This window comes from Morus notabilis, unplaced genomic scaffold, assembly GCF_000414095.1.
Source record: "Morus notabilis unplaced genomic scaffold, ASM41409v2 Scaffold1008, whole genome shotgun sequence".
Taxonomy (NCBI): domain Eukaryota; kingdom Viridiplantae; phylum Streptophyta; class Magnoliopsida; order Rosales; family Moraceae; genus Morus; species Morus notabilis.
In genome coordinates this window covers 177,279-199,563 of record NW_010367831.1, presented here as the reverse complement: position 1 = coordinate 199,563, position 22,285 = coordinate 177,279, and the positions used below count along the sequence as shown (strand labels likewise).

General features: G+C 37.5%; 2 protein-coding genes across 2 annotated transcripts; one reads left to right on the top strand and one right to left on the bottom strand.

Moving 5' to 3' along the window:
* Nucleotides 1–353: 353 nt before the first annotated feature.
* Nucleotides 354–11,995, bottom strand: LOC21391787 (methyl-CpG-binding domain-containing protein 9). The gene is made up of 10 exons (XM_024175638.1): nucleotides 11,324–11,995; nucleotides 9,292–10,003; nucleotides 8,008–9,126; nucleotides 7,208–7,900; nucleotides 6,765–7,070; nucleotides 6,071–6,409; nucleotides 5,813–5,911; nucleotides 4,650–5,084; nucleotides 1,453–3,633; nucleotides 354–1,096 (listed from the first exon to the last, which is right to left on the bottom strand). Exons 1-10 carry the CDS (start codon nucleotides 11,797–11,799, stop codon nucleotides 794–796), a joined length of 6,663 nt encoding a protein of 2,220 aa, XP_024031406.1. The 5' UTR covers nucleotides 11,800–11,995; the 3' UTR covers nucleotides 354–793.
* Nucleotides 11,996–17,042: 5,047 nt separating this feature from the next.
* LOC21391786 lies at nucleotides 17,043–20,919 on the top strand. The gene is made up of 6 exons (XM_010113457.2): nucleotides 17,043–17,173; nucleotides 18,667–18,936; nucleotides 19,092–19,198; nucleotides 19,298–19,430; nucleotides 19,559–19,753; nucleotides 20,325–20,919. The coding sequence occupies exons 2-6, from the start codon at nucleotides 18,685–18,687 to the stop codon at nucleotides 20,607–20,609; spliced, it is 972 nt and encodes a 323-aa protein (XP_010111759.1). The 5' UTR covers nucleotides 17,043–17,173; nucleotides 18,667–18,684; the 3' UTR covers nucleotides 20,610–20,919.
* The last annotated feature ends 1,366 nt before the right edge of the window (nucleotides 20,920–22,285 follow it).

Genomic DNA, 22,285 nt, shown 5'->3' with positions numbered 1-22,285 from the left:
ATTATGTTAAGAGAGACCTATAACCATGAAGACCTGTTTACTATTGTTACACGGGAGAATCTAACTACTTCAAGAACATAATTCCTCGGTCCTAGAAAGATTGACCTATGTTCTAGGCTAAGTCTTTAACTAACTTGTGTCAGATTTTCAAAGCAATGACAACACTAGACAAAAGCCACTTTAGAATCCAATCAAGGGTAAGAGATAAAGAGCGGCATGATTCAGTTCTAAAACATCTTTGCATGCCTATTACATGTATCTCAGAGAGGTCGGAACGGCATGATCTAGAGGAAGAGTGAGATGTGTAAAGAATGAAATATTGCCTAACCCTGATCAGCTTCGATACTATTTCCTTTTTTTTTTTTTTTTTTCCATTTTACATTACTCCGTATATGCATATGGATCTCGCTTATATCAATTTCCATTGCATCTTGCTTTCTAATCAAACAATTATGAAAGGCAGAAATCAGTCCAAAATTGGATGCATCTGCATATGTAATACAGCAAATCGGTCCCGGCGCTCCAACCCCTTCAAGCAGAAAAAAAAAATATAATCTCTGCTTCCAAATCCAGCCTCCAAGTTAGATGTCAGCTTTACCTCTATGTACACGTACATGATTCAGCAGCATTAGTAGCAGCAGCAGTGACCCTAAACAATCCAACTTGTCCCAGTCGTCCATTTTCAACCAATAATTTCAACATGGGAATCAATGATTATCTTCCATTTCCATTGCACACGCCAACCACTGCATGTGGCCACTCGGATAAACTCCATTGGCTTTGAATTCAAGAATCAACCCTCTGGTTCCTTCCTCTTCTTGTTAGATCTCCTGGTTATCTTGGTTTTTTCCGTCAGATCGATAACGGGTACTGGCTTCTGTTCAGATAGGTTACTGGGCTCCGATTTATCTGTTGGATCTGACTCGGACGAGATCTTCTCATAGATTATGGCGGCATCAAGGGAGTATATTCGCAGGGCAAGGGAAGACATGGTTGAAGTTCTTGCAGCGGCAGAAAATGATGACCAATACCACCATTCATTCTTTAGGTACTCTGTCTTAATCATGTCTTCCAATACAATTGTCGCTTGAACCATCTGAGAACAATACGTAAAAGTTGCAATTTTATCAGATCCACAAGTGAAGGGGAAAGCATTAACATTGAAAAATAGAAAATAAGTCCTATTCAAGGCATAATTTTTTGAGCATATTATGACAAAAATTTGAAAGCGTACAAGCAAACAAATACATGTCCATCAAAATCCTAATTTTCAGCTTCCAGGTGAAATAATGTTAAACACGAAAAAGAAAAGGCATTAAAGAGATGAACACGAGAGGAAATTTTCATATCAGGAGAAGTTCACGAGCAGAGACAAAGCCAAAGTAAGAATCTCGCAGAAGTTTTAGAAAACCCCAAAAAATTTAGATACACAATAAAAGGAATGAGATGAACCTCATATATTGTTGTTGCAGATTTAACAAATGCACGCCATGCCCATCTCCTTCCCAAATGCGATTTTGATGGTCTTAAAGCTTCTTCAGGTAGCGCAGCATCCATATCGAGAAGATTGATTTTGAGTCTCCTATAAATCTGAGAAACTTTACCCACCAACGGCCTCAAAGAAAACTGCGGAACCACACAGCAGCGAGTAGCCCCCATTTCTGATGAATGACTACCCGAACAGCGTATCCCTTCTCTTTGTTCTATATACCCCAATGTCAGTCTTTGGGATTTTACCGCATTAATTTCTTTCATAGCAGATCTTTTTGGAGATCTATCAGATAGAATGTCCCAACCAGCAATAGTTATAGTACCAGTTCCTAGGGAAACAGGCCTTTCAGCAGCCTCAGAGCCACCACCTTGTGCACCCACATCTTTCTGAGGAGAAATTAGAGCTAGTGTGGAATCATCAAGACAAGGAGACATTGATGAGACAAATGACGGAACACCCTTTGAACCAATAAGACCTATTTCCTGTACCAGATCCTTGCACGAATCTTTTGTCACGAACTTGGAACAGATCTCCTCAAAGTCATATGGGCATGACAACCCTTCATCCTGAAACTTAATCAACTTAGCACTAAGCTCAGAAAAACCAGTTTTTGGAATTTCAACCCGGCTCATTTCTCCTGTAGAGTCTTCACGATTAGCATCGGATTTCAGACTGTCTTTAGCTTTTGAAGAATCACTTATTTCTTTGCGCTTCTCCTGGGCCAGTGCAACTGAATTGCATTTACCTTCATTATGCCCTTCAAGTTCAATATCATTGAAAAAGGTTCTGTGGCAAGAGAGGCAATGGTGTCTACAAGGCCAAATGAGTTCTAAGCATTCGCAACGGTACATCTTATTGTCATCAGTTAATCTAGCCTTTTTCCCCCTCTTTTTTAAGATGTCAGTGGTTTCCAACTGATTACATGGACCATATCTCTTCTCCAGCAAATTGGCAGCCCTGGTTACAAGACCATCAGAAAATGTGGCTTTTTCACCACTAATGGATGCTGCGAAAGCTGCACACTCGGCCTGACCTCTGATTTTATTTTTCTGAAACTCTTGGAACCTCAGCTTCTGCCAGTGCAAAATAGATTCTTTCAGCTCTCTTTCCTTTGTATCATTGGTCTTTAGACAACTAACAAGTTGATCGATATCTCCATCAGTTTGATAAGACACCCAAGGTGAATCAGAAGCAACAACACTATTTCGTTCACACTGAATTGGAACAGATTGGATAGAACATTGCAAAACTGAACTCTTCCCGACTGGTCTTTGGAAATTGTTCATCTTTTTCCCACTCCGCAATGCTGCACTTCGGTCAACAATGATACAAGAAGACCCAGTTGGCGTGCCGGAAACCCAGTACAAGCAACCCACAAAATCACTACCCAAAAACTCCCTCCGAACAGATACCTTCAAGAGCTCTGATTCTACACTAGTAATTGACTCTTCCAGGATTGTAATGTCATTCTTAACAGATTTCAACTCAACATGGTGGCCTTGTAACTCGTTTACAGTAGCGGCAGGAACACTTTGACCTATGGTGCTCCTCACATCAGAAGCGTTAGAATGTCCATGCTGACCTACAGGTTTAAGGGTAGAAGAACTATCCTTTCCCACAGATTCATGCGGGTTACCTGTGGAACAGATTGCTCCGCAAGATGCGTCAGCTTCATTTAGCACTGTATTGCTCTCCTCAACAGAAGCATGGGCATCTTTTAACTGATCTTCAGTATCTAAAGGATTTTGACAATTAGACTGAGAATCAGTGGCGGATGAGCTTCTATCAAGACCACTTGGCTCAATTGCTTCTCGACCACCCCCAAGTGTTGATAGATCATCTGTTGACATGCCACAGCAGTTAGACCTATCGCTCAAAGCTGGTGTTTGACCTTTGTTATGGTTTGAAAACAATGATTCCCTTATTCCAACTGCTCCAAGTGAATTGAGTATATTCGGGTCATGCTTTGCAGCTCTAGCAACTAAGATTTCTTCTCTGGACTTGAGAATTTTCCATTCTACAAAAAGGGCACGTAATTTCTGCTGTAACTCTGTCGAAGTATCAGCACACTGCTCAAGGTGTTGACGTATGATGGCTGAGTTAAGCAATTCATCACATAAAAACTTCATGAGGAAGCTCCTCTGCACCCAAAAAAAAAATAAAAAATAAAAAACACAATCGTTAACATAATACAACATTGAGATAGATGATAAGTGAAGCAATAAATTCATAAAAGACAATGAACAAGGCAACAATAAGTTCATTAAAGACTAGCAGACTTATTCCGTCATCCGATGTATGTGATTTGCACATATTAGTTCAATCATGTCAGCACAAAAGTTTTTTCCTAAACCACAAAAAGAGATTATAATATATAAATGACACGCATTTGAGAATGTTTCTCCATGTAAATGTTTCAGGTACCAAAAGTGCCAAAAGAGGACGTTGTGAAAAGGGAATATGGTAATTGTTCTTGTGAAGCCAGCTTAATGTTGAGACTGTCCAAGGTTAATTAATTAAGCTTAGTTCTTTTCAATGAAGTTCTCTTTTCGTACTATACTTATCAGTGCTGACGTCAAATACCAGTGCTTCCCCATGTAAAACCAGCTTAACGTTGAGACTATCTATTATAACCCTTAGGTAGAACTCATCCCCAAAAGCTAGCTTGTAAGGAGAGGGTGCCCAAGTGGTTATAAACCCATATGTTAAGCCCATACTTTAGCAATATAGGACTCAACTAGGATCCTAACATACCACCACGCTTCCGACACCGACGTCTACGGCGGCCCACTCTGGATGGCCCACTCTGGCCTTTCCAAGTCGCCCCTCCCCAGGTCGCCCCTTCCGCAACGTGGGCCTGAGGAGGAGCATGCTCTGATACCAATTGTTATAACCCTTGGGTAGAACTCATCCCCAAAAGCTAGCTTGTAGGGAGAGGGTGCCCAAGTGGTTATAAACCCATATGCTAAGCCCATACTTTAGCAATGTGGGACTCAACCAGGATCCTAACACTGTCTAATCTAGTTTTTATTCACAGCTAATTAATATTGTTTATATGGCAAGATGAGTGTTGTTACATGCAATGAATACCAGCTCAATGTTGAAATAACCACCATTACCATGAAAAGAATAAGTATATAGGGGTCCATAGACAAACCTCATCCACAGAGAATTCCCAATACTCTTTTTCTTCCATTTTTGTTGCTAAATGCGCAAGTGCTTCCAAGTAAACACGAGTAACTTCTCCCTGATATTTTTTACCTGAGCGTTGCCTAATCACCTGAACATTTTCTGGCACATCTTGAACCGTGCGTCTGCCAACAACACAAGAAGGACAATACCAATTTCCTTCTGGAATCCTTAAAAGAGGAGGATTCAAACAATAAGTATGATACTCAGCATCACAAGTATCACACAACAGAACGCTGTCATCATCTCTATCAATGCCACATACTTTACAGACTCCCTCATCCCAAGGGGCCTTGGGAATCACATTTGTGGAAGAAAGTAAATAATCTATTTCCTTCCTCATTTCTGCATTCAAGCATTGTAACTTCGCAAGCTCTGAAAATTTACCGACAAGAGAAATGACCTGCATTGGAAACAATAAAAACAACTTAACCAGACTAAGAATGATAGGGTTTTGTAGAAATAATAATAACAATAATGATGATGACGATAATAATAATAATAATAATAATAGAACTAATAATAATAATAATAATAATAAAAGACAAGCTCGTGAATGGAATACATAATGAATAGCTCCATATACACGCATGTCTGGAGAAAAGAGAGCACACAAACTTCAATGAAGATTAATATAAGAACAACTTGGCTGTTCTCGACCACACTACCCTTAAAATCACTATGTGATGCCTTATGTATACATGCACACATGACTAACACTGGTATGTGTCAGGTCCATGGGGAATGTGATATCCTGGTTCCCATAACCCAGATTTGTAGATTAGTACCGCAAATAACACAAGTAACAGGATACGATGAGAATTGTAGAAATTTAGCACAACAGATTGCCGATAGATAGATGCTGAACAAATTCTTATTCTATTAGTTTGTCAGTCAGCCCCCGTGCACCCAGCCCTACCCTATCCCATTTCCAAAATAAACGTGACGCCTATTTTTTGTCATTACATTTCAAATTAGACCCTTTTACACCCTTCACATCATGGAACCTTCATCAACGAGTTACCAATTATAAATCTGCACTGCAATAACCAAATAGGCACTAAGACAACAATTAAGAGCACAATAGCAAGACCTGGAGAGAGAAAAATAAAGGGACCAGGAAGTATGAACCTCATTCTCATACAAGGACTCAAAGTTTTGCGATAAAGTCTCAGCCAACTCAACCAAATCAGGCTGATCTCCAAAAGCATTGCGTACAATACTCCATAACTGCAAGGTCACAGCAACACAAAGTACATGATAACAATACCGTACTTATAGAAAAGATTTACCGGAACATTAAAGAGACAGAGCATGAATTGGAGGGGAAAAAAACTAAGAGCATAAAAACTTTTACTAATGAAACCACTTGGAAAATAATAAACAGACCTCCCTAACATCTTCAAGAAAAGCCTCATGCGAACCACCATAGGCCCCAGCAGCTAATCTCAAATCAATAGTCCTGAAATCCAAAGGCCTGGAAACCATTGCTGGGGAACCCAAAAGTCCCTCATCATCATTATCGCTTGAATTTATCAACTTTCTTCCGAGCAAATTGCAGAAAACTTTTGAATCATCTGCAGCAGCAGCATTGCGTAAAACAATGCGACATTGTTTCATAATAACATCGGACGTAGAGATAACAATCTTCCTTTTCTTCCGTTTATCAGGTTTTGGCAGCAATCCTTCACCACCACACACATCTGCTAGCACTGAAAGAACAGCTTTCTGTTCAATCAGCAAGAAAGAATATTTAATTCAGAATCGTACACACTTCTTCATATTTAAACAAGAATGGAGAAAATTATAATAAAAGATCTGGTCCTCTGGATAATCCAAACAGTAAAAAAGAGAAAAAGACTAGAAACCCATGTTAAGCACCAATATTAAACATCCAAAGTTTCACACAAGTATAAAAATATAAAAACAAATCACCATGATTAGCAAACTGTCAAGCCAACTCAACAACCTAAGCCGACTGAGAAAAAGATGTGCAAACTTCCAATCAACCAACAATACCAAAAGCACGAAAAAAGAAAATATACACGTAGTGTATAAAAAGAAAAGATACTGAGAACAGCACCTTTGTTGGTCCTGATGCATTTCCTTTATAGACTTCCTTACTGATTGAGTGCTGCAATACTTTCCTTGCCCATTCTGGTGGATCCTTCTCCAAAGCCTCATAAACGCACTTTCTGATTCTAGTTCCCACGTTGGTGGGAAGCTTTCTAACAGGTTCTAGCACCTTTGCCCACTCTGGGATGTTACCATCATTCACTGAGTTCTTTTCAGAAGCACTAGTTACATCAGACCCTTCCTCCTCCAAAGTAAGAACATCGTTTTCTCTGTCCACTGAACCAAAAATTTGTTTTGTAGCCTCTGCAAGCAACTGAAGCAAAAAGCAGAAAGAGAAAAAGGGCATTAATTCGCATTTCATAAACTTTTTCAGTTTCTATTGCACAAATCAAGAACCAAGGGAGTAAATTGAAACACCAGCAACAAAAAAGGAACAAGGGTGAATCTTACCAGTGCATCAGCTTCCATCCCGGCCACTCCAGTAAGTGAGCCACAAAGCACTCCACCATCACCTTGCAAACAACGAAACACCTTACCACTTTCACGGGCAGTGATCTCAGCAGAGTCGAGATTACCATCCATGGACAACACAGCCAAGATGTATCTCCGTGCTAATTCTGGCCAAGTAAGTTCATTGATGGGGAGTATGTTGAGCTTAGTTCTTTTCATGGAAACAGAGCTATCAACGTCTTTCCTCCTTCCCCTCTTGGATTTAGACTCCCCAGAGTCAAAATTTGGATCTACAAGTGCAGCAACCTTGGACTGCAGCTCGCCTATTAGCACTCTTAGCAGTGAGTTGTGTGCCTTTGTCAAAGCCACACCAGAACATCTGTTGTACGTAATAGATGCAAGTTTAGTTTGAGCTGCTTCCTTCATTGCTCCCGTTGTCATTTGAATAAACGCATGGGGATTGTCTCTAGAAACTGCCAAATCAGACTCGCAACTAGAGGATATCGTTTTACCACCTGTACAATCAGTTCTATTGGAATTTAAAGCTTGACTTCCACGAATCTCCTTCTCAAACCTTTCGAGAAGTTCTGAGTTATCAACCCAAGGGTTAATAAGTTCCTCTTCAAGTTGTTCCAAGGACAAAGGCTCTTTCAAACCCAAAATTTCGTTAAAACGCCATAACGATTCCCAAACCTGATTACATATGAGAGAAAGCAGTAAATGGCAAATCCTATATAACAATTTGGAATGTGAAAGCATTGTCATAACTTTAAAACTACTCGTAAGCCACATGACCATACCTGATATACATCACCAACAAGTTCAGAGGGAACCCTCGAGCACAACTGCTTCCCAAGAGGACGACAATGATCATCCATGACTTGACCTTCGACCAACTTGGCTTTCTTGGATCTCCTAAATAAACCATTCATATCTTCTTCCTTGCATTCTGGCCCACCTCTCTTCTTGAGCACTAGAAGCCCATTCCCAATGGTTATTGATGAAGAATCAGAACTTCTCTCACTATGTGTTTGATATTTTGAACAGGATTGGATCTCAGGAAGCTGTTCTAAAATCTCTTGAACAAAATCCACATCTAGTCCAAATCTATCTTGATCTAGCCATCTTGCAAGTGCATCATAAAAAGTCTCCGCCTGTTTATCAGCCTGAATTGTTGATGGGATGCCAAAAGAATCGGGTGAACTTGAAAATTTGTCTAATGAACAACAATAGTTTCCCTTGCTGTATTCATTATCTATAACACAGTTGGGAAAGCCACCATCGTTTCCCAGATGCTTGCAAAAAAATTTAAATGTGCCTTTCCGTTTAAGGATTTCAGAACAAGCATTAATAATTTTTTGTGAGACCATTTTCCAGGCCAAAGCTGAAGAGCTCTCTTCTACTGAAAACTCACCAATATCATCTATCAAATTCATTTCACAAGATAAAACATTTTCAGTGTTTTCATGAATCGAACAAGCTTCATGCTGCAATTTATTTGATTTTTGAGCGTCACTACCACCACTAGAACAACTTTTAAGACAAGATAAAACATCATTTTCCATAGGTGGACAAGGATCAGAAAGAATCATCTGGATAGTGTCTTCATTATCACAAGTCATCTCATCAGTTTCTTCATCCATTGGGCTCGAGAACTGCCCAACAAGATTTCTAAAGAGGACAGTTGAACTGTTTGGAATCGGCAAAGAAGAGCATGATAACCTCTTGACTTTAAAAACAGGTCCACAATCACCACCATCCAATACTTGACATATAAAAAGAGAACCAGTAATCCTATCATGCCAGCAGGATTTAAAACCTATAGGCCAGATAAAGTTCACATCATGATAAGAAGGCCTTGTGTCGACTTTACCCAAAGAAAGGAGGAAAAAATCTTCAAACTGCAAAGGGAGTCGCTCCTGAAATAAAAGTGTAAAATGCATACAGAATCACGCATTGGAAAAATAGCAGAAGGAAAGACAACACTAAACGACCAATATCAGCACATTGCTTAGCTATCATAAATCAAAGAGGAAAAAAATATTATGGTCACGAAATCACAATAGCAATAACATATAACTTACTTTATTTTTCTCAGACTCAGAGAGACTACTGTCACATGCCGCAGCCTCTGTATGTTGTCCATTGTTGTCAAAAGTACTAGAACAGACCTCCATACCTAGACCATTGGATGGAAGCTCCATAAAATAACAGCCAATTGAAGTTTCCTTATTTTCAGAAAATCCGTTGGTGATTCCAGATCTTCTTGCCTTTCTTTTTCTCGGCAAGTGTGTCCTTTCCAGTGTAGAAAAACAACCCTCACTTTTTATTTCAGGTTCCTTAGAATTGTACTTAGAAATCAAGCCAAGGTAGCGTGCAACTTCATAAACTGAGTCAAATGTCTTCCCATCAGGAGCACAATAAACTGCATACAATTCACAACTGCCCACAGATTGTTTAAATTCTACACGCCAACCTTCTTCCAGTTCACCATGCCTTTCAGAAACGAAATCTCTAAGAGCCTGCAAAAATATCTCACTTGGACTCCGAGATTGCAATCTAATAGCTGTATTGTTACTACTTCTACACCTTCCCAGAGGAAAACTCAAATCTACTTCCTCAAAGCTTCTGCCAATAGCATGTGCACGATGCAATATATCTTCAAATCCTGAGTGTGTTAGAACTCCAGAACCATTTTGAAAGCCAAATCCATTTCCCGCACACAAAAAGTTTGAATATGTCACTGGGGCACCAAATGGATTGCCACCAAAAGAATTACCACCCGAAGAGTGCTTTCTAAAACCAAAAATAAATATAAAAGGGTAACTACAATGATCAAAAAGCATTTCAAGAAATTATTAGGTCCATAGCCAGTTAAATGTAAAAATAAAAAATAAAAAAGCAAGAATGACAAATTGAGAACACATATGGCATAGTTAAACCCTACATGCAAGAACAACTCCAGAAATTAGTAAATATATGTAGTAAGGCACAATAGCATGCGTTCCCTATTTTCAATTTGTCGTATTTCGTTTCCTCAAAGGGTGGAAAAGAAGGCTAAACTCAAGATTTCTGCAACAGACCCACACCATGATGAGTGGAACCTTACAAGAGTTCTAGAGCCTAGGTATTGGTGCATGCAAAGGGGAAAGAAACAAGATTATGCAGTCTATGCAAAAATCGTGTATTGAGCCTTATCCTAGTAAAACTCCAATTTAAAATAAAATGATAGCAGAAAAGACGGAATCATATTCCCTGAAAATTCAAATTAATGAAATTTAAAGTTAAAACAATCCGAAAAATAATAATAATAATTACCAAATAAAAACAACATATAATCGTCTTTTTTTAAAACAAACTAATATATTTATATAACCTTATTATATAAATAAAATAAAATAAATAAGCAGAATAATCCATCCGACTAATCCCACACCAAAGATGCACAAGACTAAAAATCCTATCTTTAAAAATAAAATCCATTAATAAGAAGAGAGAACATAGTTTTCTACTAAAACTACACTAAAAATAAAACTCAACCAGCAAAATTCAAGCCCGCTAGTTGAAAACATGAGATCAGATTGAGTTATGCAACATTGTTTGACAGAGAATGCAACCATGCAAAAGTAGGAACACAATAAAGAAACTTGTTATATTAAAAGATGATAACGATAAGGAAATTTAGCAGCCCAAAGAAAGTGCAAAAATAACACGACATGCAATGGCAACGCAAGGCCACTACCCACACTTGCAAGTTGCATATCCAAACTAAACAGAATAGTCATTACTTCAGTAATTCGTCTTCAAAAGGAATAATCACTTGATCGTTAATCTTACACACACACACACACACATATCTAACTTTGTCCCAACTAAAGTACTAAACTTTGAGCTACTATAAACTCAGTTACTTGAATCTAACCAACTCTACAGCTTCAAATCAAAACTAAACAAGAAAATTACTACTAATTTGGCTTCCTGAGGCAAAATCAAATGATAGTTTTATCCTATTTTAATTTGTCTCGACTAGAATACTTAACTTTGAGCTACTAAAAGCTAAATTAAGCTGAATCTAACAACTGCTTCAAAATGCAAACGTGGAAGAGTGTTTGGTACCTCAAATCGAGCACGTCGTCGGTCGCCTCGGCGTCTCCATCGGGGTCACTAGGCGGCGAGGAGTTCATATCGAGGAGGCGCTTCTTCGCCCCGAGGGGCCAGCGCTTGCTCTTGACCCCGCTGCAAACGCACTCGCCGCAGAGCCACTCCTCGTGAATCGCGACGGGAGAGCCCCACATTCGCGCGCAGGAGAGATGGAAGCCGCGCTCACAGGCGTCGCAGACAACGACGCAGCCGCGGTCCTCGGGCTTGCCGCAGGCGGCGCAGGGCGAGGGTCCGGCGGCAGAGGGGACGCCGGCGGGGCCTCCGGGAGGCGGCGAGGGGTTGTCGTGGAAGGAGCGGACGACGTCGAAGGAATCGGCGAGGGTTTCAGCGGGGGAAGGGATCTCATTGAGATCGATGCCGAGGACGGAGCGGGCGGGGGGTCTAGGGCGGTCTCTGAGTTCGTCGCTGCTTGAATCGGTGAGTTCCATCATCCGAGTTGGCAGGGTACGGAGTTCGAGGTCGGCGAGTTCTTCCGGCGTGGAACTCGTACCATTGTTCAGAGGGGTTTCCAGAGATTTGAGAAATGCGAAGATCGGAGGGCTGAGATTTCACGAAGAAGAGAATAGAAAGAGAAGAAAGGAAACAGGTCTGGTCTCTTTTTGTTTTTCCGAGTTCGCGTGTTTTGGGTTTGGCCGTTTGGGTTTGGGTTTGGGTTTGGGTTCGAGAGAGAGAAAGAGAGAGAGAGGCAAAGCGAAAAAGAAAACAGTAATGGGACCGAAAGAGGACCGTATCGAAGGGCCTGTGACTAACTGACAGTTTCTGATTTTTCTTTTTCTTTTTTTTTTCCTTTTTTAATGAAATTAATTAATTAAATTTTAAAGTAATTAATTACTTTTGAGCAGTAGTGGGTATCGTATGTAATGTTTATATACGAAAATTATACGCATGTGTTGTATTTGGGCTAACCTTAATAAGAGGACACGTGGAGCTGTTAGGAGGAGTCGTAAGTCTTGATGGAGTGGGGTTTGCGGTTCCCGTAGGCAAAAGGCAAACCAAACCCAATCCAACCCAAAAAAATAGTACAATTTTTTTCAGTCGAAAAGCCGAACAATAACACGTAATATAACAAGCCACAGCACATGAGTTTTTAGGCTTAGGGAGATAGAGAGGAGGAAGGAATGGAAAGAGATAAAAAAGAGAAAGGGACAAGATGGTTGGAGTGATGAAAAATGTGAGAGATAGAGAAAATTATGGTTGTAATTAGAATTGATCATGTTTTATTTTTTATATTTTTCGAGAAAGAAAAAATGAAAACGTTTCTAAAACGTCATTTGACACAATAAAAATAAAAAATAAAAATAAAAATAATTTTTTTATTTAGTATAAAATGAGAGATAAATAAAAAATAATTTTTAGTCATTTTTTATTTTTTGTTTTCATTTTTTCCTCTCTCGAGCACATAAAGAGATATATATATATATTAATGAGTTTTTTTATACTGAAAATAATTTTTAGATCAAACTACTAAACGCATTTTTAAAAATATTTTTTATCTGAGATTGAAAACGTTTTCATTTTCATACAAAAAATAAAATTATTTTAAAATTAGTTCCAAACGCGCTCTATAAATTGTTTGATATGAATAATGAAAGTTAAAATGATAAATGATAATTTTTTGTTTAATTAATATACTATATATCTTATTCTTAAAAGGTAAAAAAGTCATTTTCGTAATTTTAAGTAGATTAGATGGAATGATTCAAAATAGTGAGTATGGAGCTCTCTCTCCATCTCTCCTCTCCTCCTTCTCTTTCTTATCAAACAAGATATTCATTTTCACTCTCCACCTCCCTCTCTTCCTCTATCTCTCTCTCTTACTAAACATACCCAACAACGGAAATGAAAATCCGATTGTTGGAGACTGTGTTATAATCTGTAAGTTTTAAAATTGACACGTAAATTTGTAATTAGTTGAAAAAAATACAAAGCTTTAAACTCAGAAGAATGGTTCCTATTTTAGTAATAGAAGTTGCTTGTTTCTAGTGTTAATTGTTAACTCAAATAAGAAGAGGATAGAAACAGATTCCTATCAAAGGCCTTGTTTGACATGCATGAATAGCGGGGCCAGATAGGATTACGAGTCTAGCAACTTATTATTGAATGGGCTTGAACTGTAAAATATGATCGGAAAAAACAACAATGCAAATAATAATAAAGTCATTTGAAAGTGTTAATAATTTGATTATTTAGCTTCGCAATCTGTTGACGGTGAATTTTCGTCAACAAAACAAGCCGAGTTACCTTCAGATTTCCCGTCAGATTACCGACTTTAATTGAAATTATATGTAAAGGTTTTGTGCCGAAGGTGTTTGTGGTATTTTTTGTGTAGTGAGCAATATAAGAAAAAATACTTAAAGTAGGAAAATGCACAAGGTTTATAGTGGTTAACTCTTATAAAATGAAGAGCTACATCTACTGTAGTTTTTTATTCCTTTTGAGATTGTTACAATTTACAAATTGCTCTCTTGTTCTTTCTTTTCTCAAGAAAGATCAACCTCTTTTCCATATGAGGTTTCTCTCCTTTTATAGCCGAGCTTCCTTCGTTGGAGGGATTTTCTCCTGTAGGCTGAACAGGCACTCAAGTGGTATGTCTTTCTAGGCCCAGCCCGTAGCCCACTAATCACTTCTTGCGCACTGTTCACTCAGCCAATTAGTCTCACATTACGGCTCTGTGCACAGCTGTAACCCTTTTCTGTCCCCCGTAGGGGCGGTTTAAGGGTTTGCATTTTAATGCCTGTACTGCGGACATCCCTTATGCAGCTTGCCACGTCAGGCTTTCCCCTAAGGAGCATTCATCTCGTCGCCAGTGTTGTTTAGCCCAATTGTTCTTCTTGGCGGTAGATTTCTATGTTGTAAGGTCGATGGTACGACCTGTCGACGTCAGATGAAATCGACGCCCCAAGTCGGGCTTCTTACTCGGGCTCTTAACGACGGAAGGGAAGGGGGTCTCAGACGTCGAGGGTTGTTGCTTTGCGAGGAGAGATTAAGGCCATGTGTCATGTTGTCCTCCCTCCACGTGTCCCCCATATTTTCCCCCATAACACAATTCATATTCAATCACAACTAATTTTTGATAAAGTCTTCATCATTAATAGAAATTTTGATAGAGACCATTCGTACAGTTGCTTGTTTATGTTGAGGATACTTGTTCTTGATTTTATAATTATATGACTAGAATTACCTAATGGTTATTAATTTTTTTGGATGATATGATACAGAAGTCGAAAAGACCAGTTCTGTCTTGGGGTGTTAAGCTTCATCCGGCTCCAAGCGTAGGGGCTTCAAATCAACTAGAGTAAGTCGACACTTCTAAGTATGATTCTGCAGTTATCGTTTCTTATTATTTAGTTGAATATACGACGGTATGAATGGTAAGTAATGCTAGAAACTAATTTAAAGCACAAATATGAATCTTCCTTTAAACATAAATACTCTTTTTTTTCTTTTTCTTTTTTTTCCTTCCCATCCGATCGTGGCTATTATGTGTACCTATTTTTTATGTAACAGTTTCTCCAAGTAAAAATGATATTACATTTACCTTTTATTATATTATGTAATCTCTTGTTATGAGAACCAAATCTTGTGTCTCTTTATTCCGGTCTCTTTTTATATCTCTCTAGTAATATTATGACACATCAATCAAAAAGTCATTACGTGACATATTATTATTAAAAGGACACAAAAAAAGACATAAAAAAAGAGTATATGAATCCGAGTGCTTCTACTAAACTCGACGTCGAGTTCTCTTTAATAGATGAGGTGAACTGATACGTCGAAATGACGTGTTAACCTTTCTTAAAGAATAATATACAAACCTACTCATCATCTCCGATTTAACATGACATTAGTTACTACGAGTAGTGTTACTTAGGAGTGCCTTGCCATGGTGTTGGGAAACTAAAGACACAATAAAATAACTCTATATATATTACCACGGGACAATTAACTAAACTTATAAACAACTTTGTTGTAGGTTTTCACAATTGGAATACTGTAAGGCAATTGGATATCAATATACTTTAATACTCTATATAATACAGGCCCCCCTAAGCAAAATAAATTAAGAAAGCAAGGGGCACCGCGCCGCACCGACATTGGATTGGATTATTGGTAACCCGTGTCGTTGCTGTTAGAGGCCAAGCTCCTGAAATTGTATGGATATGGAGCCAAGTGACACTTTGTCCGATGTCCCCAATCATAGGGTCACTCGTCAACTTGCTAATTTGACCCCGTCTTGTTTGGACCAAAAATTAGAAAAATAAAAAAAAATAATTATGAAGATTTGAACGATAGAATATGAAAGAAAAAAGAATTTACTGTTGAAATATTTTTATGATTCATTTTGTATTTAATTAAAATATTTTATAAACAATTGTGTTAATGTGAACTAATACGTGCATGTATGTTAAATATCGGTCCATAATAGGATGAACACTTATTTTATTAACTCGCTTGAAGCATTTAAACTCATTCTATCTCATAATATTTGATTAACCCATTAGACTAAATACCCTCTCTAATTAAATATTGGTTAAAGCCAAATACCCTCATTTTTCATTTTCTATATTGGGAGCCACCCTTTTGTTTTTGGTGTGCTTGTTGGGGTTTTTTGGGGTGTGGCGATGGGGAGGAGCTTAAGAGCACCTCTTGCCATTCTTCCTCATGTTTGCAAGTTCTTCATTGATTTTGGCCGCCCATTAATGGATTTTGGCGACCGTAGATGACGTTTTTTGCTGTCTATTAGAAGAGGTAATCTTTCTTTATCCACTTTAATGTACGCCTAAATTTCAAATAAATTTTATGATATTTTCAGATTTATAACTATATTATTATTTTTTTAATATTGTTTAAATTATGTTGAGATCATTAAAATCTAGCATTAACGATATGTTTTTATTTTTAAACCGTTAGATTTTTTATTCGAAACTGTTTATGGTACATTATCGGTAGAAGATCATACTGCAGAAATAAATTTTTTTTTGGTACGCTCACCAAAGATTTAAAAAAAAAATTCTTCAATCAATTCGGACAGCTGTGCTTGATTTTTACACTCCACTTCTAATTCTAAAAAGTCTTTGACCACAACTAATCCACCCTTAATCCATCCTTAATCAAGCATTCTAATTGTAAGCAAATTGACAGGGCATCATTTCGTTTCCAAAAATACGTCATCAAATTAAGAGAGAGAGAGAGAGATGAGAGGGAAAGATAGTTGAGTTTCATTTTCTTGTGTTGGAGCGTCAGAGGAGCCTTCGATATCCGAGACATTTTCCCTTTTATTTATTCTACCATTTTCGAGAATTTCCGAACAGGGAAAAAAAAAAAAAAAAGAGAGAGAGAGAGAAATTTGACGAGTCAAAGTCAGTGGTATTTTGGGTAATAAAGGCAAATCCATGGGCAGTTAGGAAGCGAAATCTATGACAAAATTAAATGCCCATTTGTAAAGGGAGGATGACGATCACATGCAATGCAATTATCCGGTACCTGCCGGCTCAGGGCGGATTTTAGTCTTACCCATATTATTAAATACATTAAATATAAATAATATAATGGAAGAAGTAATAAAACGGCGTCGTATAATGTTGAGTAAAACCAGTCTCGCCGGTTACGGACTTTTGTTTCTCGTATATATAGGTCAGAACGAGTCCGTTCATTTCCCACAGACAGTGAAGTATTATTTAAAAAAAAAAAAATTAATTTTTATTCTTGTTTTATATATAAATCAGAATCAGAGCAAAGCTTCGCTGTTGATCGTGATTTTCCCTCGCTCTTTTTGCCGACACTACTTCTCTTCGCTTCTCTCTGGTACTTTCTCTCTCTCTCTATATATATATATATGTATGTGTGTATATAATTTCGCTAGTACTGTTATTTTTTTTTGGCTGAAGTTCAAATCTGTTCTTGAAATTGTGGAACTGGATTCAAAGGTGTGAATTTTTTTTTTTTTTTGAAAATGATGACGATCCGTACACAGTGTAGGGCAAGATCCTGCAATTTGCTTCATTCTCTTGCAATATGCCTCTCTTCTTTTGTTTCTTTGTTTCTTTAATTTATTCATTCTTCGGTCTGATTTTCACTTCTTGAACCGCTAGATCTTTCTTGGTTTCAGTTTGCTGATTTGTTTTGTTTGTGTGATGTTCTTGCTTGCTCCATTTTAGCTATAAGGTAGGTAGGTAGGACAAATTTTCTATTTTTATCATTTTTTTTTTGTTTTCCTTCCGATTTTAGGGATTTTTTCGTACTGGGTTTTTGAGGAAGAGAGAAAAGATCAAAAGATTGTATTCCATTTACAGCATTAGTATGTGGCACTTTGTTGTTTCGATGATTTAAAAATGGGCATGTTATTTGATGTTCACCAAAGCATTCCGGTGCTTCATGTGCAATATGCCGATTATAAACCCACATTGTCACTATTATGAATATCTGATATGTGTATCGCGTAGTTCATTGGGTAATAGGTTCTGGGTGTTGTGATTCTCCAGAGCATTTTGAGTTGGAGCTCTTAATTTTAAGTAGGAAAGGGTTGTAATTATATGTAGAAGGTATGTGGGGACCTTTCTTATGTATTTTATTTTCCTTTGGCTAAGAAGGCTACGGGATATGTGTGGATGTAATGCCTTGTGAAACATTTTAGAATGTAAGTGGTGGAATCTGTTTGTGATATTTTGGTTTTGGGGTATAAATGTATTGTCCTTTTACTAAAAGTTCGAGGAGGCCATATCGAGTGGAAGGAAGAAAAAGCAGGAAACGATAATAAATGTTAGGAAGTCAATGTCAGCTATTTTATGCATAAGATGGAACAATAGAGATTACGGATATGGTTTTTTCTTGATGTAATTGTATCAAGTGGAGAGGGTGTTCTGAGGGAACTAGCAGTTCAGAAAAAAGAGAAATACGTGCAAACCACTTGCAGCTACTGCACATGTACTTTGGTCTTCTGCTTTATAATAGTGACGGATGACACTCTGGTTAAACTAGTGCTTACATCTAGTTGCAACCTTTGTGGAGTTGCTAAGTAGACATCAACTAAGTTGTTACTTACGAATATTTGGTATTTGCAGCAGAAACTGAATAAGATAGTCTTGTATGCTTTTTAGACTATCTAGGAATCAATATAGCTAGCCATGCGACATGCACAAAATAATATTTACTGTTGGATCTATAGTCAGAGATAATTGGTCTTATAAAATTGGTGCATTTTAGTTGGTTTAACCTGAGCGTGAAATTTATGTTTATTTTTTGTTGCTCTGTTGTTAAACATTTGGATTTTTCATGCTGTGCGTTGTTTTTTGATTCAGACTTTGAGGCTGGTAGTGATGTCAGAGAAAGCTCTGAAAGATCTTAATGCCATACCTGGATCTGAGAGGAGGAATGAAAACTCCAGTAAAGGAAATATTGCTAAGTCTGTAGTTAGCAATACTAATGGAAATATTGAAGAAGGGCAGAAGAAAAACTCAGTTAATGGCGGTGAAACTGTTAATTCTGGAGCAGAGATTGCAAATTTAGAAGTAGAGTACATCGAGTCAGAGAACTTGAATGATGTAGAAGATGTTGACACAAGTCTTAAGGTATTAGCTTTCGGAACTGGGACAGGAGCTTTTCTATTTTTTTATGGTCCTTGGCCTTAACTTGAGCATTCATTCTGTCTTATGATTAAACCCAGAAATTCTGATTTATAGCTCTCAGTATTGTTATGACATATTCATTTCCTTTCATCTATCAGACACTCTTAGCTGGACTAGACTCAAAAGATTGGGTCCTCGTGTGTGAAGCACTTAACAATGTACGTCGATTATGTCTGTTTCACAAGGAAGCCATGCTTGAACTGCTGTAAGTTCAGATTTATTTAGGATATTTTGCGTAAAAAAGAGTTTCATTTGAATTTCTTCTTTCATCTTTTATGATTATCTCTCTAATTTTGATAAACAGGGGAGATGTTATCTCACTTGTGGTGAAGTCCCTGAAGAATCCAAGAAGTGCAGTTTGTAAAACCGCAATCATGACATCTGCAGACATTTTCAATGCTTATAATGATCTTATGATTGAATCATTAGACCCTCTGGTAAATACTATTCTGTAAATTTTAGCCACATTTTGTTATCATGTTCTAAATCAAAGATTCTTATCCTTATGTTCGATTAATTTTCTGCTTTTCTTTTCCTCAATGGTGTTTAAATGTGATGGATGCAGCTAGTTCAACTACTTCTCAAGTCTTCACAAGACAAGAGATTTGTTTGTGAAGCAGCCGAGAAAGCTTTGGTCTCAATGACAACTTGGCTTTCCCCCATCCTGTTGTTACCAAAGTTGCAACCATATCTTAAGAACAGGAATCCTAGAATTCGGGCAAAGGCATCGATGTGCTTCTGTCGAAGTGTTCCACGACTGGTAAGGAAACAACATTACATGCATTCATTTGCTAATCTCTTTGCTGGACGAACTTCTTTCATTTGCTAATCTCTTTGCTGGACGAACTTCTTTCATCTGCTAATCTCTTTGCTGGACGACCTCCTCCTCCTCCTCCTTCTCCTCCTTCTTCGTCTCAAACTTCACAGGGCTCTATCTTCCAATGATGTTTGGTGTAATTCTTGATTCCATTCATGATTATATTCTTATAATCGGTTGCTAATCTAGCTCCATTATAATGTACTCTGCAGCCGGAGAAAATGTGAGAGATTAGTATAAACCTTATTTAGATATTAACCTGTCTAATTGTTTTTCGGGAATTTCCTTTAAGCTTTGGCATCTGTGGACAAAAGTTGTCCTTTGATCATATGGTGCTGCAAACTCCCCAGTTCTGCTGTGAATCTTTTTGCACTTGGCTTAAAACGATAACATGCATTAATATTCACTCAAAGAACAAGATAGTGTTACCATTAGATTTTATGAATCTTCTTGTTACTTGATGCCAATTATCAGTTTGCTTTTCTTTTTATACGTGTCATCGGCTTGTTAATAGGGTGTAGAAGGGATTAAAGCATATGGAATTGACAAATTAATTCAGACAGCTGCATCCCAGCTCAGTGACCAGCTTCCTGAATCCAGGGAGGCTGCTCGAAGCCTCCTGCTTGAGCTGCAAACTGTTTATCAGAAATTTTACGATCTCTCGTCAGTGGCGGTATCTGAGCATCCAGAGATGGGGTCTTGGGAGAACTTCTGTCTGTCAAAACTCTCTCCCCTCAGTGCGCAAGCCGTCTTACGCGTGACCAATATTTCGAGGGAGGGACTTGTGATTGGTTCTTGACACGGGATTATATAGAACACGGACAAGCCTTTTGTATGTTTCTCCCCCGTTTACAACATATATGAGCATAGTCTCTACCTTCTTTGCTTTGGTTTGTTCAATCAATTTCTCTTTTCTTCGTTTCATTTTGTAAATACCGTGGAGCATTGAGATGTTTGGAACGTTGCAACTGCAGTTGAAGCACGTAGTTGAGCCGGAGATTTATGATATATTTTTTCATCTATATTCTTTTACTCAACATTCTCTCCAAATTATGGATGTAAAATGTACTGATAAGCATTGTAGAATTTATGGCATTTATCTTTTTTGATTCGCTTTCTGATGGACGTCCATGCTTTGCTTCCAACGATTAGATAGATAATTGTAGCTATTGGTTCATTTGTCTTACTTCTTTTGCACCAAATTTGATCAGAAAACTTTCAATCTTAAACTTGTTGCTATTTGCATTTAAAGGAACAAAAATAAAATAAAATAAAGAGAGAACAAACAGAAATTTCATTTCTGAAGACTGATGTTTTTATTAATCAACTCTGCCCAAAGTAACTTGACAACTGTGACACTTATCATCAAATGACAGAAGAATGCTCCAACTACTCGTTATTGGGTTAATTAATTTATGGTGAAGGATTTGTCTTATTGATATTTGCTTATAAGGCTTGTTTATGCGTGTTCATACTTGGTGGGTGCAACAGAATGAAGATTGAAGATTGAAGATTGATCCTTCCTTAAGGGCTTCATTCGAGTTTGGACGTCCTAATCATTCAATGACAGTTTTGATTATATCCCATCATTTTTTTTCCGAGAAATATGTTGTAGACTTTGTTTAGATGTTCACATTGATTTCTGATTAGTGGTCTTAATCATACTTATTATCCGAAAGGCGAAAACAATTTTTTGTATTAATGAAAGCTAATTGCACATTAATGTCGCATTACGTTTAGGAAATGTGATTTTGATGTGTCTGCAGTAATATAATACTGTGTTGATATTTAATTTATTTAGTATATATGAACAGTGCAGCCAAGCCTAATATATTTCAAGAAAACAGAAACGTAATTGTGGAGATGGAGAAAGAAAAACAAATATTGATTCTTTCTTTCCTTTCTTTTGAACTCCTATCTCATAATTATATGACGTTGATGGGAATTAGCAAATAAATAATTTGTTGCAACAAGAAGGAGAAAGAAGCAAATTACTTTCCCGGGGACGAAAGAAGCAAAGTTGAAAAGTACCAATAAGAATTGTTAACATAATATTCTATTTTCTTACCAACTCAAAATTAACCACATATGAGTGTCTGTTATGATCCTTGGCTTAATTACGATTAGGCTTTCACTTCCATTTTCTATTTTTTGTTTTGTCTCATTATAATAATTATATTATCTTATTAATTAGTTCAACAACTCAGCATGCCCATGGATCTTGTTTGTTTGTATTTCCTCTAATGAGTTGTTAATTATTCTTCCAATTGGTTGGTGCCGGCAATATTAATTAAATCTTCATGCTGGTCCAAATTTGTAAAAGCAGTATTTTCCAATATATGACTTCATCTAAACTTGGAAGGTATACTAAATTAAGTTAAAAAATGATTAAATTAGATTAAATTAAATCTGTATAAGCTAACTAACTGAGGCGTCCCATGGAGCACAGAAGGAATGAAATCGCTTGTAAATACT